Source organism: Bufo bufo, chromosome 5 (assembly GCF_905171765.1).
Source record: "Bufo bufo chromosome 5, aBufBuf1.1, whole genome shotgun sequence".
In the NCBI taxonomy this organism is placed as follows: Eukaryota; Metazoa; Chordata; class Amphibia; order Anura; family Bufonidae; genus Bufo; species Bufo bufo.
The window spans coordinates 8,329,488-8,355,089 of record NC_053393.1 but is presented as its reverse complement, the minus strand read 5'-3'; the positions used below and the strand labels follow the sequence as shown (position 1 = coordinate 8,355,089).

The 25,602-nt window shown below is 43.6% G+C and overlaps 1 protein-coding gene across 1 annotated transcript in view; it reads right to left on the bottom strand.

The window, feature by feature from the left end:
* Nucleotides 1–1,399: 1,399 nt before the first annotated feature.
* LOC121001431 (NXPE family member 3-like) overlaps nucleotides 1,400–25,602 on the bottom strand; it is a 65,613-nt gene continuing 41,410 nt past the window's right edge. The window contains exon 6 of the mRNA XM_040432495.1: nucleotides 1,400–2,059. Within this exon, the coding sequence (XP_040288429.1) occupies nucleotides 1,524–2,059 (536 nt within the window). The 3' untranslated portion in view covers nucleotides 1,400–1,523. The remainder of the gene's footprint in view (nucleotides 2,060–25,602) is intronic.

Here is a 25,602-nt window from a genome sequence, read left to right as displayed (position 1 = left end):
TCTATGTTGTAGAAAAATAGGGAAAAAGCTTAAAGCAAAAACGAGATCTCATTGTCTTACATTTAAAGGGAACCTGTCATCAACTTTATGCTGACCTCACTGAGGGCAGCATAAAATAGTGACTGAAATGCTGATCTCAGCGGAGTGTCACTCATCAGATAAAAGTAAGTGGTTGTAGAGAACCAGCATCATAATAATTGCAGCCCGGGCCTTGAGAAGAGTCCCATCTACCTGAGAAGAGTCCTGGTTATTATAATCTCCTGCTCTCCGCCCATCTGCTGATGACTGGCAGTTCTCTCCTAGAGAGAAAGGGAGAAAACTAGGTAGAAGCCGGTCAGTCACCAGCAGGTGGGAGGGAGAGCAGCACTTCATGAATAACCAGGACTCTTCTCAGGTGTCCGGGACTCTTTTCCAGGCCTAGTCTGCAATGATTGTGAAGTTGGTTCTCGGCAACCACTTACTTTTAAATGACCGACCTCTGAAATCAGATCACCGGTCTCTACTTTATTCTGCCGTTAGTATGGGCAGCACAAAGCTGATGTCAGGTTCCCTTTAAAGCCAAAATGAAACACTGACCTGAAGCTGAAAATTTTTGTAACCCAGTACACAGAAACCACATGAAAATGGTTTTACCATCTTTATTTCTATAGCGCCAACATATTCCACGGCGCTTTACAATCAGGGGGTTCAAGTACAGAATCATAAATAACATAGCAACAAACAGGTCAACAATTACAACAAGAGGAATGAGGGCCCTGCTCACAAGAGCTTACAATCTACGCTATGAGGAGATGGCCTGACACAGAAGATAACAACAGCCTGTTTTGTACAGTGGTCGGCCATCTTATCACAATAGGGGAGAAGATATAAAGCTGCACGAGCCGTCACCAGACGATATCTGTAGCACCTACGAGTGCATGGGGTGTAAATATTTGATGATGGATCAATGATGGGGATGGGGGCGGTGAATGGAGGAGAGTTAGATCAGAGGATGTGATAGGACAAACTAAAAAGATATATTTTATCGAGTGTCTAAAACTGGATGTTGTGAATTAATCTACTGTATTTGCTTAGGGCAGAGCATTCCAGAGAACTGGTACAGCAAAACTAGAGTCTCCTCCAAATGGAAGAGTGACCATCTGAAGTTGACTTGTGCTCACTTAGTTACATATATCCGTTTTAGTACTCGATCCTTTCCTTCTTCCAAGAGATAACACCACGCCAACAGAAGTGTATGCCAGCAGCTTTCTCCTCTCTCCCTATAGACAATTGATTAACATATACGCTCATCTAGCCAAGGGTGTTTGGGGAGTCAAGAGCATTCAGCCAATGGCTGCACCTTTATTAAGAGCAGTAAGTGTTTTTTTCTTATGTCTAACCCATCAGTTTTATACTTTATACCACCACATACTGTACAGAACAGCTGAGTGATGTCTCTTTCAGGCATAGTGAAGGTGGAGGGTTTGGTCCTATGTTCTAGTAATGATGATGAGGATTCCTGTCACAATGTTGTCTGTTCCAACCTATTCTGGACAAATGTAGGAGAGCATCGAGTCCACCATATTCTTGATTATGATTTCCTTAGGGTGAAGTTCTTTGGGCAGGTAATGGCAGGAGGTCATCTGCCAGGCATCTATTAATGTAACTGGAAGTCCTGAGAAGACGGCCCTCATCAGTGTGTCCAGCTGGAAGGACAGCCAGTCACTGCCGTGTTCATAGAGGAAGCCGGTGTTACCAGATTTGATGATGACCTTGGTCTGGGGGCTTCGCTTCAATAACCGGACAACAGCATTACGGATATTTCTTATCCTCTGCAGGTAAAATTTTACCGGGAATAAAACAAAGTGCGCCATGCAGTTTATGACAATCACCAGGTCATTGTGCCCCCCTCCAATGTTTTCCAGCTCATTGGCGATGTAGTGCAGCTCCTGTAAACGTGTGCGAAGCATGGTAAGTGGTCTTTGGTGTACCCGCCATTGTATTAGATAGCCATGATCAGTATCCGAGGCCAGCAGGAATCCAGGGGCATAGCTGACATTACGGTCCACCTTCTGTAGAGCTGCCAAAACAAAACACACTGTTATATCACACATAGGTGACATCATTCCATACACAGTTTAAGAGGATGTACTCCGACCACAACATATCTCCTATGTGCAGAGCCATCCGATAAACATCAGTAGCCCTGATGGAGATAGCAAGTACACACCTAGGCTACCTTCATCATTTCTATACCATGGAACTACCATCTAGGTGATCCCTGCAAGTTATTGTCTTTGCTGCCAGGTGCAGACATTCTTCAGCTTTGTTAGCGACACAGTTCAGCTGCATTGTCTACAAGAGTCGAAGTTATTATGAAATTCACCGTGCCCCCCGTCCCAGGTACGATCATGTCCCAGGTGTTTAGAAATGCCGAATGGTGGTGATGCCTCATTAGTTTTGTGTGTGTCACGGTGCTCCTACCTGGATACTGTCACTCCCCAGGGTTAGGCTCCATAGTAATAAAGGGGAGAGTTGTAGTTGGAGAATAATCAGAGTCCAGACTTTATAAAGTTCAACAGCTTTACTTGAATAAACTTGCATCCAGACAATATTTGGTCTTTCTCTTGGCTCCAGCAGGTTTTGGGGTAAACTGGCAGGCAAACTTGGATACCTTGCTTTCTCTTTCTCTGGTGTACTAAACTCTGGCTTTGGTCTGGTAGCTAGACTTTCTCACAGTTCTTGTACCTTTGAGTGGAGTGCCTTTGGCCATTGATCCCCTCGTAATATCCTGCCTATAAACTGTAAGTGTGCTCTATGAGCTGCTTCCCTTTGGAGACCCCTGCTGAAGTTGGGGGGGGGGGGGTCATTCCTCTCACTGTGCCATGTCTTGTATCTTTCCAACTCCACTCTTGACTGACTGTAGCTTCCTAAAACTCTTCCCTTGGTAGGAAGCAGGACTAGCTGACTTATGCCCAACAGGGGGGACAATGGAATGGTAAGTTCCATTCTATCTAAAGATCTGTTTCTGCCAGATACACCTGCTGGTGAACCATGCATATTACATGTAATACAATACATAAGTCGCATAACAATATATTAAGACACAATATCAATATCAAAGGACCTGGAATCAAATGCACAGATGGCATTCTTTGTTAACCATTGGAGACAGTAGCAGGGTGTAGGAATTGGTGTCCCCGCTCTGTGTTACTATAGAAATCCACTTCCTGGTTCATCAGAGGTTCAGCCTGCCTTTATGACCTATGCTTTACATTGCAGCTTTGCTTACCCAGAATAGCTGCTGTGTGTAAGGAAAAGGTGAGGGCATGGAGGGATGATTCCTATTACAGTTATTATAGAATACTATGAACTATAGACAAAGAGATGGTTCCTCCATGGATTGCAGGTAGATTTGTGGTGCTTGGTCACCCATGAGCCTGTCACTGGTTAACCATTTGCCCTTCATTGGACCACTTTTGGATGGTACTAACCACTTGCACACTGAGGACATCCCACAAGGCCAATTGTTTTGGCGATGCTGTGACTCAGATATATGTCCGTCACAATCTGACCTTCATGATAGTCTCTCAGATCTTAACATCTCCCCATTTTTCTTGCTTTCAAAAAAATCAGCTTAAAAAATTGACTGTTCACTTGCTGCTTAATATCTCCCATCAGGTTCTACTTCCACCAGGTACTCCATTATACCCTGTCCTTTAATGTTATGGCTGATGGGTGTAATATACAGACAAACGCACATGCACACTCACCACATACTGCACATGATAAACATGATCTAATGTCTTTAGGGGCATCTGCAGGAGTTATTACAGGTGTCTTATATACAATAATGAGCAATATTAATCTACAGTATACAGTATAAATCTGTAGGTGTCAGCCCTCTACAGAGTAATGAGGGGGGAGTTGTAGAGAGTGATGAGGAGAAAGCAAAGCTATTAAATATTTTTTTTCTCCACTGTATTCACTGAAGAAAATAAACTGGCAGATGAAATGCAGAAAGTAAAAGTTAATTCCCCATTAAAAGTGCCCTGTCTGACCCAGGAAGAAGATCAGCGGCGTCTTAAAAAGACTAAAATAGATAAATCACCGGGACCAGATGGCATACACCCCCGTATCCTAAGGGAATTAAGTAATGTCATAGCCAGACCCTTATTTCTGATATTTACAGACTCTATACTGACAGGAAGTGTTCCACAGGATTGGCGCATGGCAAATGTGGTGCCAATATTCAAAAAGGGTCCAAAAACAGAGCCCGGAAACTATAGGCCTTTAAGTCTAACATCTGTCGTAGGTAAACTGTTTGAAGGTTTTCTGAGAGATGCTATCTTGGAGTACCTCAATGAAAATAAGCAATCAACGCCATATCAGCATGGCTTCATGAGGGATTGGTCATGTCAGACTAATTTAATCAGTTTCTGTGAGGAGGTAAGTTCTAGACTTGACAGCGCGAATCAATGGATGTCGTGTATCTGGACTTCTCCAAAGCATTTGACACTGTACCACATAAAAGGTTAGTATATAAAATGAGAATGCTCGGACTAGGGGAAAATGTCTGTAAGTGGGTAAGTAACTGTCTCAGTGATAAAAAACTGAGGAATTAAGGGTACACACTCAGATTGGGTCACTGTCATTAGTGGGGAACCACAAAGGTCAGAATTGGAGGGTCACTGTCACTAGTGGGGTATTAGAGGAATAAGTCTTGGAGGGGTCACTGTCATTAGTGGGGTACCACAGGGGTCAGTATTGGAGGGGTCACTGTCACTAGTGGGGTATCTCAGGGGTCAGTATTCGAGGGATCACTGTCATTAGTAGGGTACCACAGGGGTCAGTACTGGGACCTATTCTCTTCAATATATTTATTAATTATCTTTGTAATGGGCTCCTATGACCAGTTTTGAGGAAAGGTCGGGACACAACAAAGTCACTTCAATACAGTTTATTGCTTGTTCCAGCAACTTACAGTTCAGTTCAGCCGGATCGCAGCCGGGACAAGTAGTCAGTTCATGTCATCCACAATAAAGTCCTTCAGTCTCGGGGCTCCTTTAGAAGCATCCACAGGCCAGTGTTTGCTTTACACACGCCTTGCAGGGTGTGATCTGCAGCCTCTCACACAACAGACACACCCTGCCTCATGCTGCTGACTTTTAAACGCAATCATGGACATGGGCCACGTATAAACCCCGGAGTGAATCATGGGGAGCAAGCACCCACTCGATCTTTGCTTACTCCCAGTAAAATCTAGGCCCGGATTAGCTGTTACCAGCTATACTAGGTAACACCAATCTCCACTATCTATCTTAGTGGACACTCTAGATTCTGGCTTCCACTCCACCAAGGTGGCACGTCTCAGGGGCACCACAGCAAACCACAATAAGGGTATATTCACACATCTGTATGTGTTTTGCGGATCCACGGATCCGCGTAACCGCAAGAGCGGACAGCGGCAATGTGCGTTCCACATTTTGCGGACTGTACATTGCCGGCACTAAGAGAATATGCCTATTATTGTCCGCTATTGCGGACAAGAATAGGACATGTTCTATTTTTTTCAGGATCGGAATTGCGGACCCGGAATTGGGTCCGCAATTTAGTTCCGCAAAATGCGGAATGGAATTGCGGATGTGTGAATGGAGCCTAAGTATCTCCTTAATATGTTTCCTGCACCATTCTGGGAGATACATACTGTCCTTCATATATAAGGCATGTCACTGCCTCACATTTTGTAGAAGGCTTGCACAGTAAAATATCAATTTTTGCAGATGACACTAAACTGTGTAATTAACGCAGAAGAGGACAGTATACTGTATATATACTACAGAGGACAGTATACTGTATATATACTACAGAGGAGAGTATACTGTATATACACTACAGAGGACAGTATACTGTATATATACTACAGAGGACAGTATACTGTATATATACTACAGAGGAGAGTATACTGTATATATATACTACAGAGGAGAGTATACTGTATATATATATATATATATAATACAGAGGACAGTATACTGTATATATACTACAGAGGACAGTATACTGTATATATACTACAGAGGACAGTATACTGTACATATACTACAGAGGAGAGTATACTGTATATATATATATATATATACTACAAAGGACAGTATACTGTATATATACTACAGAGGAGAGTATACTGTGTATATACTACAGAGGACAGTATACTGTATATATACTACAGAGGAGAGTATACTGTGTATATATATATATATATATATATATATATACTACAGAGGACAGGATACTGTACATATACTACAGAGGCGTGTATACTGTATATATATACTACAGAGGCTGGTATACTATATATATACTACAAAGGACAGTATACTGTATATATACTACAGAGGAGAGTATTCTGTATATATACTACAGAGGACAGTATACTGTATATATACTACAGAGGAGAGTATACTGTATATATATACTACAGAGGACAGTATACTGTATATATACTACAGAGGAGAGTATACTGTATATATATACTACAGAGGACAGTATAATGTATATATACTACAGAGGACAGTATGCTGTATATATACTACAGAGGACAGTATACTGTGTATATACTACAGAGGACAGTATACTGTATATATACTACAGAGGACAGTATACTGTATATATACTACAGAGGACAGTATACTGTACATATACTACAGAGGACAGTATACTGTATATATATACTACAAAGGACAGTATACTGTATATATATTACAGAGGACAGTATACTGTATATATACTACAGAGGACATTACACCATATATATACTACAGAGGAGAGAATACTGTATATATATATATATATATATATATTACAGAGGACAGTATACTGAACATATACTACAGAGGAGAGTATACTGTATATATATACACTACAAAGAACAGTATACTGTATATATATATATATACACTGCTCAAAAAAATAAAGGGAACACAAAAATAACACATCCTAGATCTGAATTAATTTAATATTCTTCTGAAATACTTTGTTCTTTACATAGTTGAATGTGCTGACAACAAAATCACACAAACAAAAATATGGATAATCAAATTTTTTAACCCATGGAGGTCTGGATTTGGAGTCACACTCAAAATTAAAGTGGAAAAACACACTACAGGCTGATCCAACTTTGATGTAATGTCCTTAAAACAAGTCAAAATGAGGCTCAGTAGTGTGTGTGGCCTCCAAGTGCCTGTATGACCTCCCTACAATGCCTGTGCATGCTCCTGATAAGGTGGCGGACGGTCTCCTGAGGGATCTCCTCCCAGACCTGGACTAAAGCATCTGCCAACTCCTGGACAGTCTGTGGTATAACGTGACGTTGGTGGATAGAGCGAGACATGATGTCCCAGATATGCTCAATTGGATTCAGGTCTGGGGAACGGGCGGGCCAGTCCATAGCATCAATGCCTTCGTCTTGCAGGAACTGCTGACACACTCCAGCCACATGAGGTCTAGCATTGTCTTGCATTAGGAGGAACCCAGGGCCAACCGCACCAGCATATGGTCTCACAAGGGGTCTGAGGATCTCATCTCGGTACCTAATGGCAGTCAGGCTACCTCTGGCGAGCACATGGAGGGCTGTGCGGCCCTCCAAAGAAATGCCACCCCACACCATTACTGACCCAATGCCAAACCGGTCATGCTGGAGGATGTTGCAGGCAGCAAACGTTCTCCACGGCGTCTCAAGACTCTGTCACGTCTGTCACATGTGCTCAGTGTGAACCTGCTTTCATCTGTGAAGAGCACAGGGCACCAGTGGCGAATTTGCCAATCTTGGTGTTCTCTGGCAAATGCCAAACGTCCTGCACGGTGTTGGGCTGTAAGCACAACCCCCACCTGTGGACGTCGGGCCCTCATATCACCCTCATGGAGTCTGTTTCTGACCGTTTGAGCAGACACATGCACATTTGTGGCCTACTGGAGGTCATTTTGCAGGGCTCTGGCAGTGCTCCTCCTGTTCCTCCTTGCACAAAGGCGGAGGTAGCGGTCCTGCTGCTGGTTTGTTGCCCTCCTACGGCCTCCTCCACGTCTCCTGATGTACTGGCCTGTCTCCTGGTAGCGCCTCCATGCTCTGGACACTACGCTGACAGACACAGCAAACCTTCTTGCCACAGCTTGCATTGATGTGCCATCCTGGATAAGCTGCACTACCTGAGCCACTTGTGTGGGTTGTAGACTCCGTCTCATGCTACCACTAGAGTGAAAGCACCGCCAGCATTCAAAAGTGACCAAAACATCAGCCAGGAAGCATAGGAACTGAGAAGGGATCTGTGGTCACCACCTGCAGAACCACTCCTTTATTGGGGGTGTCTTGCCAATTGCCTATAATTTCCACCTGTTTTCTATCCCATTTGCACAACAGCATGTGAAATTTATTGTCACTCAGTGTTGCTTCCTAAGTGGACAGTTTGATTTCACAGAAGTGTGATTGACTTGGAGTTACGTTGTGTTGTTTAAGTGTTCCCTTTATTTTTTTGAGCATGGTATAAATATATATACACTGCTCAAAAAAATAAAGGGAACACAAAAATAACACATCCTAGATCTGAATTAATTAAATATTCTTCTGAAATACTTTGTTCTTTACATAGTTGAAAGTGCTGACAACAAAATCACACAAAAATAAAAAAATGGAAATCAAATTTTTCAACCCATGGAGGTCTGGATTTGGAGTCACACTCAAAATTAAAGTGGAAAAACACACTACAGGCTGATCCAACTTTAATGTAATGTCCTTAAAACAAGTCAAAATGAGGCTCAGTAGTGTGTGTGGCATCCACGTGCCTGTATGACCTCCCTACAATGCCTGTGCATGCTCCTGATGAGGTGGCGGACGTTCTCCTGAGGGATCTCCTCCCAGACCTGGACTAAAGCATCTGCCAAATCCTGGACAGTCTATGGTGCAACGTGACGTTGGTGGATAGAGCGAGACATGATGTCCCAGATGTGCTCAATTGGATTCAGGTCTGGGGAACGGGCGGGCCAGTCCATAGCATCAATGCCTTTGTCTTGCAGGAACTGCTGACACACTCCAGCCACATGAGGTCTAGCATTGTCTTGCATTAGGAGGAACCCAGGGCCAACCGCACCAGCATATGGTCTCACAAGGGGTCTGAGGATCTCATCTCGGTACCTAATGGCAGTCAGGCTACCTCTGGCGAGCACATGGAGGGCTGTGCGGCCCTCCAAAGAAATGCCACCCCACACCATTACTGACCCAATGCCAAACCGGTCATGCTGGAAGATGTTGCAGGCAGCAAACGTTCTCCACGGCGTCTCAAGACTCTGTCACGTCTGTCACATGTGCTCAGTGTGAACCTGCTTTCATCTGTGAAGAGCACAGGGCGCCAGTGGCGAATTTGCCAATCTTGGTGTTCTCTGGCAAATGCCAAACGTCCTGCACGGTGTTGAGCTGTAAGCACAACCCCCACCTGTGGACGTCGGGCCCTCATATCACCCTCATGGAGTCTGTTTCTGACCGTTTGAGCAGACACATGCACATTTGTGGCCTGCTGGAGGTCATTTTGCAGGGCTCTGGCAGTGCTCCTCCTGTTCCTCCTTGCACAAAGGCGGAGGTAGCGGTCCTGCTGCTGGGTTGTTGCCCTCCTACGGCCTCCTCCACGTCTCCTGATGTACTGGCCTGTCTCCTGGTAGCGCCTCCATGCTCTGGACACTACGCTGACAGACACAGCAAACCTTCTTGCCACAGCTTGCATTGATGTGCCATCCTGGATAAGCTGCACTACCTGAGCCACTTGTGTGGGTTGTAAACTCCGTCTCATGCTACCACTAGAGTAAAAGCACCGCCAGCATTCAAAAGTGACCAAAACATCAGCCAGGAAGCATAGGAACTGAGAAGGGATCTGTGGTCACCATCTGCAGAACCACTCCTTTATTGGGGGTGTCTTGCCAATTGCCTATAATTTCCACCTGTTGTCTATCCCATTTGCATAACAGCATGTGAAATTGATTGTCACTCAGTGTTGCTTCCTAAGTGGACAGTTTGATTTCTCAGAAGTGTGATTGACTTGGAGTTACATTGTGTTGTTTAACCACCTCCGGACCGCTGTACGCACAGACGCGTCCTGGAGGTGGTTGATTCATTCCGAGTGGACGCGCCGGCGCGTCCTCTCGCAATGGCCGAGATTTCCTGTGAACGCGCGCACACAGGCGCGCGCGCTCACAGGAACGGAAGGTAAGAAAGTGGATCTCCAGCCTGCCAGCGGCGATCGTTCGCTGGCAGGCTGGAGATGTGATTTTTTTTTAACCCCTAACAGGTATATTAGACGCTGTTTTGATAACAGCGTCTAATATACCTGCTACCTGGTCCTCTGGTGGTCCCCTTTGTTTGGATCGACCACCAGAGGACACAGGTAGCTCAGTAATATGTTGCACCAAGCACCACACTACACTACACCCCCCCCCGTCACTTATTAACCCCTTATTCACCCTTGATCACCCCTGATCACCCCATATAGACTCCCTGATCACCCCCCTGTCATTGATTACCCCCCTGTCATTGATCACCCCCCTGTAAAGCTCTATTCAGACGTCCGCATGATTTTTACGGATCCACTGATAGATGGATCGGATCCGCAAAACACACGGACGTCTGAGTGGAGCCTTACAGGGGCGTGATCAATGACTGTGGTGATCACCCCATATAGACTCCCTGATCACCCCCCTGTCATTGATTACCCCCCTGTCATTGATCACCCCCCTGTAAAGCTCCATTCAGACGTCCGCATGATTTTTACGGATCCACTGATAGATGGATCAGATCCGCAAAACGCACACGGACGTCTGAATGGAGCCTTACAGGGGCATGATCAATGACTGTGGTGATCACCCCATATAGACTCCCTGATCACCCCCCTGTCATTGATTTACCCCCCTGTCATTGATCACACCCCTGTAAAGCTCCATTCAGACGTCCGCATGATTTTTACGGATCCACTGATAGATGGATCGGATCCGCAAAACGCACACGGACGTCTGAATAGAACCTTACAGGGGCATGATCAATGACTGTGGTGATCACCCCATATAGACTCCCTGATCACCCCCCTGTCATTGATTACCCCCCTGTCATTGATCAACCCCCTGTAAAGCTCCATTCAGATGTCCGCATGATTTTTACGGATCCACTGATAGATGGATCGGATCCGCAAAACGCACACGGACATCTGAATGAAGCCTTACAGGGGCATGATCAATGACTGTGGTGATCACCCCATATAGACTCCCTGATCACCCCCCTGTCATTGATTACCCCCCTGTCATTGATCACCCCCCTGTAAAGCTCCATTCAGATGTCCGCATGATTTTTACGGATCCACTGATAGATGGATCGGATCCGCAAAACGCACACGGACGTCTGAATGGAGCCTTACAGGGGCGTGATCAATGACTGGTGATCACCCCATATAGACTCTCTGATCACCCCCCTGTCATTGATCACCCCCCTGTCATTGATCACACCCCTGTCATTGATCACCCCCCCTGTCATTGATCACCCCTCTGTAAGGCTCCATTCAGACATTTTTTTGGCCCAAGTTAGCGGAAATTATTATTTTTTTCTTACAAAGTCTCATATTCCACTAACTTGCGTCAAAAAATTAAATCTCACATGAACTCACCATACCCCTCACGGAATCCAAATGCGTAAAAATTTTTAGACATTTGTATTCCAGACTTCTTCTCACGCTTTAGGGCCCCTAGAATGCCAGGGCAGTATAAATACCCCACATGTGACCCCATTTCGGAAAGAAGACACCCCCAGGTATTCCGTGAGGGGCATATTGAGTCCATGAAAGATTGAATTTTTTGTCCCAAGTTAGCGGAAAGGGAGACTTTGTGAGAAAAAAATAAATAAAATCAATTTCCGCAAACTTGTGCCAAAAAAAAAAAATTTATATGAACTCGCCATGCCCCTCATTAAATACCTTGGGGTGTCTTCTTTCCAAAATGGGGTCACATGTGGGGTATTTATACTGCCCTGGCATTCTAGGGGCCCTAAAGCGTGAAAAGAAGTCTGGGATCCAAATGTCTAAAAATGCCCTCATAAAAGGAATGTGGGCCCCTTTGCGCATTTAGGCCGCAAAAAAGTGTCACACATCTGGTATCGCCGTACTCAGGAGAAGTTGGGGAATGTGTTTTGGGGTGTCATTTTACATATACCCATGCTGGGTGAGAGAAATATCTTGGTCAAATGCCAACTTTGTATAAAAAAAATGGGAAAAGTTGTCTTTTGCCAAGATATTTCTCTCACCCAGCATGGGTATATGTAAAATGACACCCCAAAACACATTCCCCAACTTCTCCCGAGTACGGAGATACCACATGTGTGGCACTTTTTTGCAGCCTAGGTGGGCAAAGGGGCCCATATTCCAAAGAGCATCTTTCGGATTTCACAGGTCATTTACCTACTTATCACACATTAGGGCCCCTGGAAAATGCCAGGGCAGTATAACTACCCCACAAGTGACCCCATTTTGGAAAGAAGACACCCCAAGGTATTCCGTGAGGGGCATGGCGAGTTCCTAGAATTTTTTATTTTTTGCCACAAGTTAGTGGAAAATGATGATTTTTTTTTTTTATTGATTTTTTTCTTACAAAGTCTCATATTCCACTAACTTGTGACAAAAAATAAAAACTTCCATGAACTCACTATGCCCATCAGCGAATACCTTGGGGTGTCTTCTTTCCAAAATGGGGTCACTTGTGGGGTAGTTATACTGCCCTGGCATTCTAGGGGCCCAAATGTGTGGTAAGGAGTTTGAAATCAAATTCTGTAAAAAATGACCTGTGAAATCCGAAAGGTGCTCTTTGGAACATGGGCCCCTTTGCCCACCTAGGCTGCAAAAAAGTGTCACACATCTGGTATCGCCGTATTTAGGAGAAGTTGAGGAATGTGTTTTGGGGTGTCTTTTTACATATACCCATGCTGGGTGAGATAAATATCTTGGTCAAATGCCAACTTTGTATAAAAAAATGGGAAAAGTTGTCTTTTGCCAAGATATTTCTCTCATTCAGCATGGGAATATGTAAAATGACACCCCAAAACACATTCCCCAACTTCTCCCGAGTACGGAGATACCAGATGTGTGACACTTTTTTGCAGCCTAGGTGGGCAAAGGGGCCCATATTCCAAAGAGCACCTTTCGGATTTCACTGGTCATTTTTTACAGAATTTGATTTCAAACTCCTTACCACACATTTGGGCCCCTAGAATGCCAGGGCAGTATAACTACCCCACAAGTGACCCCATTTTGGAAAGAAGAGACCCCAAGGTATTTCGTGATGGGCATAGTGAGTTCATAGAACTTTTTATTTTTTGTCACAAGTTAGTGGAATATGAGACTTTGTAAGAAAAAAAAAAAAAATTCATCATTTTCCGCTAACTTGTGACAAAAAATAAAAAGTTCTATGAACTCACTATGCCCATCAGCGAATACCTTTGGGTGTGTACTTTCCGAAATGGGGTCATTTGTGGGGTGTTTGTACTGTCTGGGCATTGTATAACCTCAGGAAACATGACAGGTGCTCAGAAAGTCAGAGCTGCTTCAAAAAGCGGAAATTCACATTTTTGTACCATAGTTTGTAAACGCTATAACTTTTACCCAAACCATTTTTTTTTTTACCCAAACATTTTTTTTTATCAAAGACATGTAGAACAATAAATTTAGAGCAAAATTTATATATGGATCTCATTTTTTTTGCAAAATTTTACAACTGAAAGTGAAAAATGTCATTTTTTTGCAAATAAATCGTTAAATTTCGATTAATAACAAAAAAAGTAAAAATGTCAGCAGCAATGAAATACCACCAAATGAAAGCTCTATTAGTGAGAAGAAAAGGAGGTAAAATTCATTTGGGTGGTAAGTTGCATGACCGAGCAATAAACGGTGAAAGTAGTGTAGGTCAGAAGTGTAAAAAGTGGCCTGGTCTTTCAGGGTGTTTAAGCTAGGGGGGCTGAGGTGGTTAAGTGTTCTCTTTATTTTTTTTTAAAAGTGTATATATATATATATACACTGCTCAAAAAAATAAAGGGAACACAAAAATAACACATCCTAGATCTGAATTAATTAAATATTCTTCTGAAATACTTTGTTCTTTACATAGTTGAATGTGCTGACAACAAAATCACACAAAAATAGAAAAATGGAAATCCAATTTTTCAACCCATGGAGGTCTGAATTTGGAGTCACACTCAAAATTAAAGTGGAAAACACACTACAGGCTGATCCAACTTTGATGTAATGTCCTTAAAACAAGTCAAAATGAGGCTCAGTAGTGTGTGTGGCCTCCACGTGCCTGTATGACCTCCCTACAATGCCTGCGCATGCTCCTGATGAGGTGGCGGATGGTCTCCTGAGGGATCTCCTCCCAGACCTGGACTAAAGCATCTGCCAAATCCTGGACAGTCTATGGTGCAACGTGACGTTGGTGGATAGAGCGAGACATGATGTCCCAGATGTGCTCAATTGGATTCAGGTCTGGGGAACGGGCGGGCCAGTCCATACCATCAATGCCTTTGTCTTGCAGGAACTGCTGACACACTCCAGCCACATGAGGTCTAGCATTGTCTTGCATTAGGAGGAACCCAGGGCCAACCGCACCAGCATATGGTCTCACAAGGGGTCTGAGGATCTCATCTCGGTACCTAATGGCAGTCAGGCTACCTCTGGCGAGCACATGGAGGGCTGTGCGCCCTCCAAAGAAATGCCACCCCACACCATTACTGACCCAATGCCAAACCGGTCATGCTGGAGGATGTTGCAGGCAGCAGAACGTTCAGACCCCTTGTGAGACCATATGCTGGTGCGGTTGGCCCTGGGTTCCTCTTAATGCAAGACAATGCTAGACCTCATGTGGCTGGAGTGTGTCAGCAGTTCCTGCAAGACAAAGGTGATTGACTTGGAGTCTCCAGACTCTGTCACGTCTGTCACATGTGCTCAGTGTGAACCTGCTTTCATCTGTGAAGAGCACAGGGCGCCAGTGGCGAATTTGCCAATCTTGGTGTTCTCTGGCAAATGCCAAACGTCCTGCACGGTGTTGGGCTGTCAGCACAACCCCCACCTGTGGACGTCCGGCCCTCATATCACCCTCATGGAGTCTGTTTCTGACCGTTTGAGCAGACACATGCACATTTGTGGCCTGCTGGAGGTCATTTTGCAGGGCTCTGGCAGTGCTCCTCCTGTTCCTCCTTGCACAAAGCCGGAGGTAGCGGTCCTTCTGCTGGGTTGTTGCCCTCCTACGGCCTCCTCCAAGTCTCCTGATATACTGGCCTGTCTCCTGGTAGCGCCTCCATGCTCTGGACACTACGCTGACAGACACAGCAAACCTTCTTGCCACAGCTCGCATTGATGTGCCATCCTGGATAAGCTGCACTACCTGAGCCACTTGTGTGGGTTGTAGACTCCGTCTCATGCTACCACTAGAGTGAAAGCACCGCCAGGATTCAAAAGTGACCAAAACATCAGCCAGGAAGCATAGGAACTGAGAGGCGGTCTGTGGTCACCACCTGCAGAACCACTCCTTTATTGGGGGTGTCTTGCTAATTGCCTATAATTTCCACCTGTTGTCTATCCCATTTGCACAACAGCATGTGAAATTGATTGTCACTCAATGTTGCTTCCTAAGTGGACAGTTTGATTTCACAGAAGTGTGATTGACTTGGAGTTACATTGTGTTTTTTAAGTGTTCCCTTTATTTTTTTGAGCAGTGTATATATATATATATATATATATATATATATATACATATATATATATATAGTAGAGGACAGTATATTCAAAGAGTTTTCTTTATTTTCATGACTATAAAGGCATCAAAACTATGAATTAACACATGTGGAATTATATACATAACAAACAAGTGTGAAACAACTGAAAATATGTCATATTCTAGGTTCTTCAAAGTAGCCACCTTTTGCTTTGATTACTGCTTTGCACACTCTTGGCATTCTCTTGATGAGCTTCAAGAGGTAGTCCCCTGAAATGGTCTTCCAACAGTCTTGAAGGAGTTCCCAGAGATGATTAGCACTTGTTGGCCCTTTTGCCTTCACTCCAGCTCACCCCAAACCATCTCGATTGGGTTCAGGTCCGGTGACTGTGGAGGCCAGGTCATCTGGCGCAGCACCCCATCACTCTCCTTCATGGTCAAATAGCCCTTACTTTCAAAGTTTTCCCAATTTTTCGGATGACTGACTGACCTTCATTTCTTAAAGTAATGATGGCCACTCGTTTTTCTTTACTTAGCTGCTTTTTTCTTGCCATAATACAAATTCTAACAGTCTATTCAGTAGGACTATCTGCTGTTTATCCACCTGACTTCTCCTCAACGCAACTGATGGTCCCAACCCCATTTATAAGGCAAGAAATCCCACTTATTAAACCTGACAGGGCACACCTGTGAAGTGAAAACCATTTCAGGGGTTTACCTCTTGAAGCTCATCAAGAGAATGCCAAGAGTGTGCAAAGCAGTAATCAAAGCAAAAGGTGGCTACTTTGAAGAACCTAGAATATGACATATTTTCAGTTGTTTCACACTTGTTTGTTATTTATATAATTCCACATGTGTTAATTCATAGTTTTGATGCATTCAGTGGGAATCTACAATTTTCATAGTCATTAAAATAAAGAAAACTCTTTGAATGAGAAGGTGTGTCCAAACTTTTGGTCTCTACTGTACAGTTGCAAGAAAAAGTATGTGAACCCTTTGGAATGATATGGATTTCTGCACAAATTGGTCATAAAATGTGATTTGATCTTCATCTAAGTCACAACAATAGACAATCACAGTCTGCTTAAACTAATATCACACAAAGTATTAAATGTTACCATGATTTTATTGAACAAACCATGTAAACATTCACAGTGCAGGTGGAAAAAGTATGTGAACCCCTAGACTAATGACATCTCCAAGAGCTAATTGGAGTGAGGTGTCAGCCAACTGGACTCCAATGAATGAGGTGAGATTGGAGGTGTTGGTTACAGCTGCCCTGCCCTATAAAAAACACACACCAGTTCTAGGTTTGCTTTTCACAAGAAGCATTGCCTAATGTGAATGACGCCTCGCACAAAAGAGCTCTCAGAAGACCTACAATAAGGAAATGTTGACTTGCATAAAGCTGGAAAGGGTTATAAAAGTATCTCCAGAAGCCTTGCTGTTCATCAGTTCACGATAAGACAAATTGTCTATAAATGGAGAAAGTTCAGCACTGCTGCTACTCTCCCTAGGAGTGGCCGTCCTGTAAAGATGACTTCAAGAGCACAGCGCAGAATGCTAAATGAGGTGAAGAAGAATCCTAGATTGTCAGCTAAAGACTTACAAAAGTCTCTGGCATATGCTAACATCCCTGTTAGCGAATCTACGATGCGTAAAACACTAAACAAGAATGAATTTCATGGGAGGATACCACAGAGGAAGCCACTGCTGTCCAAAAAACATTGCTGCACGTTTACAGTTTGCACATGAGCACCTGGATGTTCCACAGCAGTACTGGCAAAATATTCTGTGGACAGATAAAACCAAAGTTGACTTGTTTGGAAGAAACACACAACACTATGTGTGAATAAAAAGAGGCACAGCACACCAACATCAAAACCTCATCCTAACTGTGAAGTATGGTGGTGGGGGCATCATGGTTTAAGGCTGCTTTGCTGCATCAGGGCCAGGATGGATTGTTATCATCAAAGGAAAAATTAATTCCCGAGTTTATCAAGACATTTTGCAGAAGAACTTAAGGCCATCTGTCCACCAGCTGAAGCTCAACAGAAGATGGGTTTGGCAACAGGACAACGACCCAAAGCATAGAAGTAAATCAACAACAGAATGTCTTAAACAGAAGAAAATATGCCTTCTGGAGTGGCCCAGTCCGAGTCCTGACCTCAACCCGATTGAGATGCTGTGGCATGACCTCAAGAAAGCGATTCACACCAGACATCCCAAGAATAATGCTGAACTGATACAGTTCTGTAAAGAGGAATGATCAAGAATTACTCCTGACCGTTGTGTCTGATCTGCAACTACAGGAAACGTTTGGTTGAAGTTATTGCTGCCAAAGGAGGTTCAACAAGTTATTAAATCCAAGGGTTCACATACTTTTTCCACCTGCACTGTGAATGTTTACATGGTGTGTTCAATAAAAACATGGTAACATTTAATTCTTTGTGTGTTATTAGTTTAAGCCGACTGTGATTGTCTATTGTTGTGACTTAGATGAAGATCAGATCACATTTTATGACCAATTTGTGCAGAAATCCATATCATTCCAAAGGGTTCACATACTTTTTCTTGCAGTATACTGTATTTATATATACTACAGAGTACAGTATACTGTATACATATTTACTACAGAGGACAGTATACTGTATATATACTACAGAGGACAGTATACTACACTGCTCAAAAAAATAAAGGGAACACAAAAATAACACATCCTAGATCTGAATTATTTAAATATTATTCTGAAATACTTTGTTCTTTACATAGTTGAATGTGCTGAGAACAAAATCACACAAAAATAAAAAATGGAAATCAAATTTTTCAACCCATGGAGGTCTGGATTTGGAATCACCATCAAAATTAAAGTGGAAAAACACACTACAGGCTGATCCAACTTTGATGTAACATCCTTAAAACAAGTCAAAATGAGGCTCAGTAGTGTGTGTGGCCTCCACGTGCCTGTATGACCTCCCTACAACGCCTGTGCATGCTCCTGATGAGGTGGCGGACGGTCTCCTGAGGGATCCCCTCCCAGACCTGGACTAAAGCATCTGCCAACTCCTGGACAGTCTGTGGTGCAACGTGACGTTGGTGGATAGAGCGAGACATGATGTCCCAGATGTGCTTAATTGGATTCAGGTCTGGGGAACGGGCGGGCCAGTCCATAGCATCAATGCCTTCGTCTTGCAGGAACTGCTGACACACTCCAGCCACATGAGGTCTAGCATTGTCTTGCATTAGGAGGAACCCAGGGCCAACAGCACCAGCATATGGTCTCACAAGGGGTCTGAGGATCTCATCTCGGTACCTAATGGCAGTCAGGCTACCTCTGGTGAGCACATGGAGGGCTGTGCGGCCCTCCAAAGAAATGCCATACCACATCATTACTGACCCAATGCCAAACCGGTCATGCTGGAGGATGTTGCAGGCAGCAGAACGTTCTCCACGGCGTCTCAAGACTCTGTCACCTCTGTCACATGTGCTCAGTGTGAACCTGCTTTCATCTGTGAAGAGCACAGGGCGCCAGTGGCGAATTTGCCAATCTTGGTGTTCTCTGGCAAATGCCAAACGTCCTGCACGGTGTTGGGCTGTAAGCACAACCCCTCCTGTGGACGTCGGGCCCTCATATCACCCTCATGGTGTCTGTTTCTGACCGTTTGAGCAGACACATGCACATTTGTGGCCTGCTGGAGGTCATTTTGCAGGGCTCTGGCAGTGCTCCTCCTGTTCCTCCTTGCACAAAGCCGGAGGTAGCGGTCCTGCTGCTGGGTTGTTGCCCTCCTACGGCCTCCTCCACGTCTCCCGATGTACTGGCCTGTCTCCTGGTAGCGCCTCCATGCTCTGGACACTACGCTGACAGACACAGCAAACCTTCTTGCCACAGCTCGCATCGATGTGCCATCCTGGATAAGCTGCACTACCTGAGCCACTTGTGTGGGTTGTAGACTCCGTCTCATGCTACCACTAGAGTGAAAGCACCGCCAGGATTCAAAAGTGACCAAAACATCAGCCAGGAAGCATAGGAACTGAGAAGTGGTCTGTGATCACCACCTGCAGAACCACTCCTTTATTGGGGGTGTCTTGCTAATTGCCTATAATTTCCACCTGTTGTCTAACCCATTTGCATAACAGCATGTGAAATTGATTGTCACTCAGTGTTGCTTCCTAAGTGGACAGTTTGATTTCACAGAAGTGTGATTGACTTGGAGTTACATTGTGTTGTTTAAGTGTTCCCTTTATTTTTTTGAGCAGTTTATATATATATATATATATATATATATATACACTACAAAAGACAGTATACTGTATACATATATAGTACAGAGGACAGTATACTGTATATACACTGCGTGCAGAATTATTAGGCAAATGAGTATTTTGACCACATCATCCTCTTTATGCATGTTGTCTTACTCCAAGCTGTATAGGCTCGAAAGCCTACTACCAATTAAGCATATTAGGTGATGTGCATCTCTGTAATGAGAAGGGGTGTGGTCTAATGACATCAACACCCTATATTAGGTGTGCATAATTATTAGGCAACTTCCTTTCCTTTGGCAAAATGGGTCAAAAGAAGGACTTGACAGGCTCAGAAAAGTCAAAAATAGTGAGATATCTTGCCGAGGGATGCAGCACTCTTAAAATTGCAAAGCTTCTGAAGCGTGATCATCGAACAATCAAGCGTTTCATTCAAAATAGTCAACAGGGTCGCAAGAAGCGTGTGGAAAAACCAAGGCGCAAAATAACTGCCCATGAACTGAGAAAAGTCAAGTGTGCAGCTGCCAAGATGCCACTTGCCACCAGTTTGGCCATATTTCAGAGCTGCAACATCACTGGAGTGCCCAAAAGCACAAGGTGTGCAATACTCAGAGACATGGCCAAGGTAAGAAAGGCTGAAAGACGACCACCACTGAACAAGACACACAAGCTGAAACGTCAAGACTGGGCCAAGAAATATCTCAAGACTGATTTTTCTAAGGTTTTATGGACTGATGAAATGAGAGTGAGTCTTGATGGGCCAGATGGATGGGCCCGTGGCTGGATTGGTAAAGGGCAGAGAGCTCCAGTCCGACTCAGACGCCAGCAAGGTGGAGGTGGAGTACTGGTTTGGGCTGGTATCATCAAAGATGAGCTTGTGGGGTTGAGGATGGAGTCAAGCTCAACTCCCAGTCCTACTGCCAGTTTCTGGAAGACATCTTCTTCAAGCAGTGGTACAGGAAGAAGTCTGCATCCTTCAAGAAAAACATGATTTTCATGCAGGACAATGCTCCATCACACGCGTCCAAGTACTCCACAGCGTGGCTGGCAAGAAAGGGTATAAAAGAAGAAAATCTAATGACATGGCCTCCTTGTTCACCTGATCTGAACCCCATTTAGAACCTGTGGTCCATCATCAAATGTGAGATTTACAAGGAGGGAAAACAGTACACCTCTCTGAACAGTGTTTGGGAGGCTGTGGTTGCTGCTGCACGCAATGTTGATGGTGAACAGATCAAAACACTGACAGAATCCATGGATGGCAGGCTTTTGAGTGTCCTTGCAAAGAAAGGTGGCTATATTGGTCACTGATTTGTTTTTGTTTTGTTTTTGAATGTCAGAAATGTATATTTGTGAATGTTGAGATGTTATATTGGTTTCACTGGTAAAAATAAATAATTGAAATGGGTATATATTTGTTTTTTGTTAAGTTTCCTAATAATTATGCACAGTAATAGTCACCTGCACACACAGATATCCCCCTAAAATAGCTAAAACTAAAAACAAACTAAAAACTACTTCCAAAAATATTCAGCTTTGATATTAATGAGTTTTTTGGGTTCATTGAGAACATGGTTGTAGTTCAATAATAAAATTTATCCTCAAAAATACAACTTGCCTAATAATTCTGCACTCCCTGTATATATTTCCCTTTTTGTCCTTGGCAGCACATAATGTGTTAATCTTGTCTCATTCGCTTCCTAGGACCGCCCACCTAGATAAATCACAAAATTAGTATAATGAGTGTATATACTATATACACGCCCTCTGCCACCCTGCTTTGTGTTTTTTATTTGTCCTCATTCTGGATGAAGTAAGAAGCCCACCTATTGTTATATTAGCCTCTTATACCGTGGGGTGTGTCCCAAGTTACATGGCTCAGAGTCCAGCTTAGCCATGTGGGGTGTCCCTGGCGCTGCTCTGTATCCGAGCACGTGTTTTTCCTAGTTATCCGGTATTGGATTCTGTCATCCAAAAGGAATGGAAATATCCCATTAAGAAAATGGACACGGGGTCAAGGTTTAGAGCCATGTACAAAATAGACCCCTCCGAGTCATCTAAGTGGGAAGCTCCGTCTAGGGTGGACCCTGCTGTCACTAGACTTGCAAAGAGATCATTCTTTCCATCTGATGATTCTACATTATTCAAAGATCCTATGGATAAAAAGGCAGACAATCTTTTGAAGAGGCTACATTCTTATCTAGCCTCACTTAAAAAGCCACTATGGCCGCTGTGCCAGTAGCTCGTGCCTTAAGCCATCTTGCAAGAGATATAGAAGATAGAATTCCTAGAGAGGAGTTACTCCAGCAGTTGCCCACTATGAAGCTTGCAGCTGATTTAAGAGGCCTAGCAAAGAACATTTCACTTTCTAATTCCATTAGAAGATCTATCTGCCTAAAACTAGGGTCAGGAGATAGTTCTTCTAAGAATAGCCTATGTTCTCTTCCTTTTGAACCTGGAAAATTATTCGGCTCCCAGTTGGACAAGCTATTATAAGCCAATAAGGATGACAAAGCCTTAGACTTCCCGCAATTCAAGCATAGAAACCAGACGAGTTCTTTTCGTCCCTATAGAAGGCAGCGGTTTCAAAGATCAGAGTTTCGCAGATGCTCGACAAGAGGAAGAACAAATTGCAGATTCCTTGGGTCTTCATCAGAAAAATCCAGAAAAAAATCGGCTGATAAACCGTCCAAAGAAGAGTTCTGACGCCAGAAATCAGGAAGTAGGGGGTCGCCTTACTCAGTATTACTCAGCTTGGCAAAACATAACCTCAGACGAATGGGCTCTGGAAATTATAAGAGAGGGTTACTCTCTGGAATTTCATCACCGTCCAAGGGATCATTTCCTTTTAAATCAAAAATAGGACCCCCGTATTACAGAGCTGGTAGAAGAATTCCTACAGAAAGGAGCATTGGAACCAGTTCCAATACATCATAAAAAGAGCAGGAGTATATTCCCGGTTGTTTCCAGTGCCCAAACCAGGGGGAAAGTGGCATCTGATCATGGATCTTCATCACGTAAATCGTTATATCAAGAAGATCCATTTCAAAATGGAAAACATAAGATCAGTCACGGCTATGCTCCAAAAGCTTCATTTCATGGCGTCACTAGATTTAAAGGACTCTTACCTTCACATACCAATATAAAGGTCTTCGAGGAAATTTCTGAGAGTAGCCATTTTCAAAAACAGAAAGATACAACATTTCCAGTTCAAAGCTCTGCCCTTCGGCCTCTCTTCAGCAACCAGGATATTCACGAATATTGCAGTGATTGCCGTAGCAAATCTTCATCTTCAATCCATACAAGTGTTTCCATATCAGGATGACTGGGTTATAACAGCACCATCAGAGAACATGCTGACGTCACACTTACAGAAGGTCATCAAGCTCCTCCATACCTTAGGATTCCTAATCAATTTGGAGAAATCTGACACCTACCCTACCATATCAAAACGGTTCCTAGGTTTTCAGATAGACACACGTACCATGACCCTGTATCTACCAGTTCAGAAGATTGTATCCTTGAAAAGAGAAGTGACAGCCTTAATATCTTCCCTAAAACCTTCAGTTCACAGAGTAATGAGGACTCTTGGGCACCTGACAGCCGTGATAGATGCTGTTCCCTGGGCAAAGTTTCATATCAGAGATCTCCAACAGGATATGTTACGGGTCTGGCGTTACAATCACAATCTTGGAGCTCAGGTCAGATTGAAACCATCCACGATTTTGAGTATGATTGAAAATGGTGGTTAAAGGAAACAAATCTATCCAAGGGGAAAATATTCCAGTTTTTGTCTCCTGTAGTAATTACCACATATGCTTCTGCTCTAGGATGGGGAGCACATCTCCAGAACAAGTGGATTCAAGGTTGGTGGTCCAACCGAGAAAAACGACAATCATCAAACTTCAGGGAACTAAAGGCGATCAAGCTGGCCTTACGTCATTTCTAAGCAGATCTCAAGGGCAAGTCATTGTTGGTTCAGTCAGACAACCTTCCTGCAGTATTTTACCTAAACAAACAGGGGGGACAAGGAGTCTATGCCTACTGAACCTATGCAAGGAGATCTTTGCTTGGGCAGAATTATACCTACAAAATTAGAGAGCAGTGCATATCAGAGGCTATGCGAATATTCAAGCGGATCTTCTGAGCCGGAAGAAAATCCAACCAGCAGAGTGGGAATTGAATCCACGTTACTTCCAGCAGATTATAGCCAAGTGGGGTACACCGACGTGGGGTCTAATGGCATCCAGACACAACAGGAAGCTACCCAATTTCTTCTCCCTAAACAAATTCAACAACCCCACGATTGTGGATGCATTTTCATCCTGAAAGTCCTACAGAAAGTTTTAGTAGAGAAGCCTCAGGCTATATTGATAGCCCCCTTTTGGCCCAGAAGACCTTGGTTTCCCCTTCTACTCCAGTTGCCGAAAGGAGAATTTTAGAAACTTCCTCTTCACCCCGATCTATTATTACAGCACGCTCTATATCATCAGAACCTGATCAGACTTCAGCTTACAGCCTGGAGACTGAGAAATCCAAGTTAGAAGAGAAAGGTCTCTCAGAGTCAGTGATCAATACCTTACTTTCTTCCCGTAAAAGTTCCAGTAATGCTAAATATGAAAAGATATGGAAAAGATTTGCATCTTGGATGTCTGAAACTAATCGTACAAAAATTACTGTAGCTTTAATTCTCCAGTTCTTACAGGACACCAAATACACTGAGAGTCCACATGACTGCAATCAATGCTATGACAGAAAGCAAATTCGTAAATAATACATTAATATTTAGATTCTTCAAGGCAGTTAAAAGGTTGAAGCCGGTATATAGACATCAGATACCTATCTGGGACTTATCCTTGGTGTTAAAGAAGTTGACAGCTCCACCATTTGAACCATTATCAGAGGTTGAACTAAAATGGCTTTCTTATAAAGTACTATTCCTTATTGCCATCACTACTGCAAAGAGACTGGGAGAAATACAGGCTCTATCATCAAGATATCCGTACCTAAGATCCCTACCAGAAGGGGTGCTATTGCGAACTATGCCATCCTTTCTGCCCAAAGTACCATCATCTTGTAATGTTAATAAGGAATCTTTTCTTCCAACATTCCTTCCAGAACCTTCCAAGGAAGAGCAGACTCGGTTACATACTTTAGATGTCAAAAGAGCAGTGGAAATCTATCTTCTAAGAACAGGAGAATTCAGAACAGATGAAAATTTGTTTCTGTTATTTGCTGGACCTAGAAGAGGTCAGAAAACATCTAAGGACACTCTTGCAAGATGGATAAAACCCGTTATTGTAGAGGCCTACAAATTAGAGGGCGAATCCCCTCCTTTTCCGATAAGAGTCCACTCAACAAGAGCTACAGCAGCATCCTGGGCAGAACAAGCACAAGTGTCTATAGAAGATGTCTGTAATGCAGCTTCTTGGTCCACTCCATCAACATTTGTGAAGCATTACCGACTGGACATCGATGCTAAGAGCTCAGCCTTCGGCACTGGGGTTCTAAGTGCAGTCTTATATTAGTATACCCCCCCTTTATGATCTATACAATCCCATTATGTGCTGCCGAGGACGA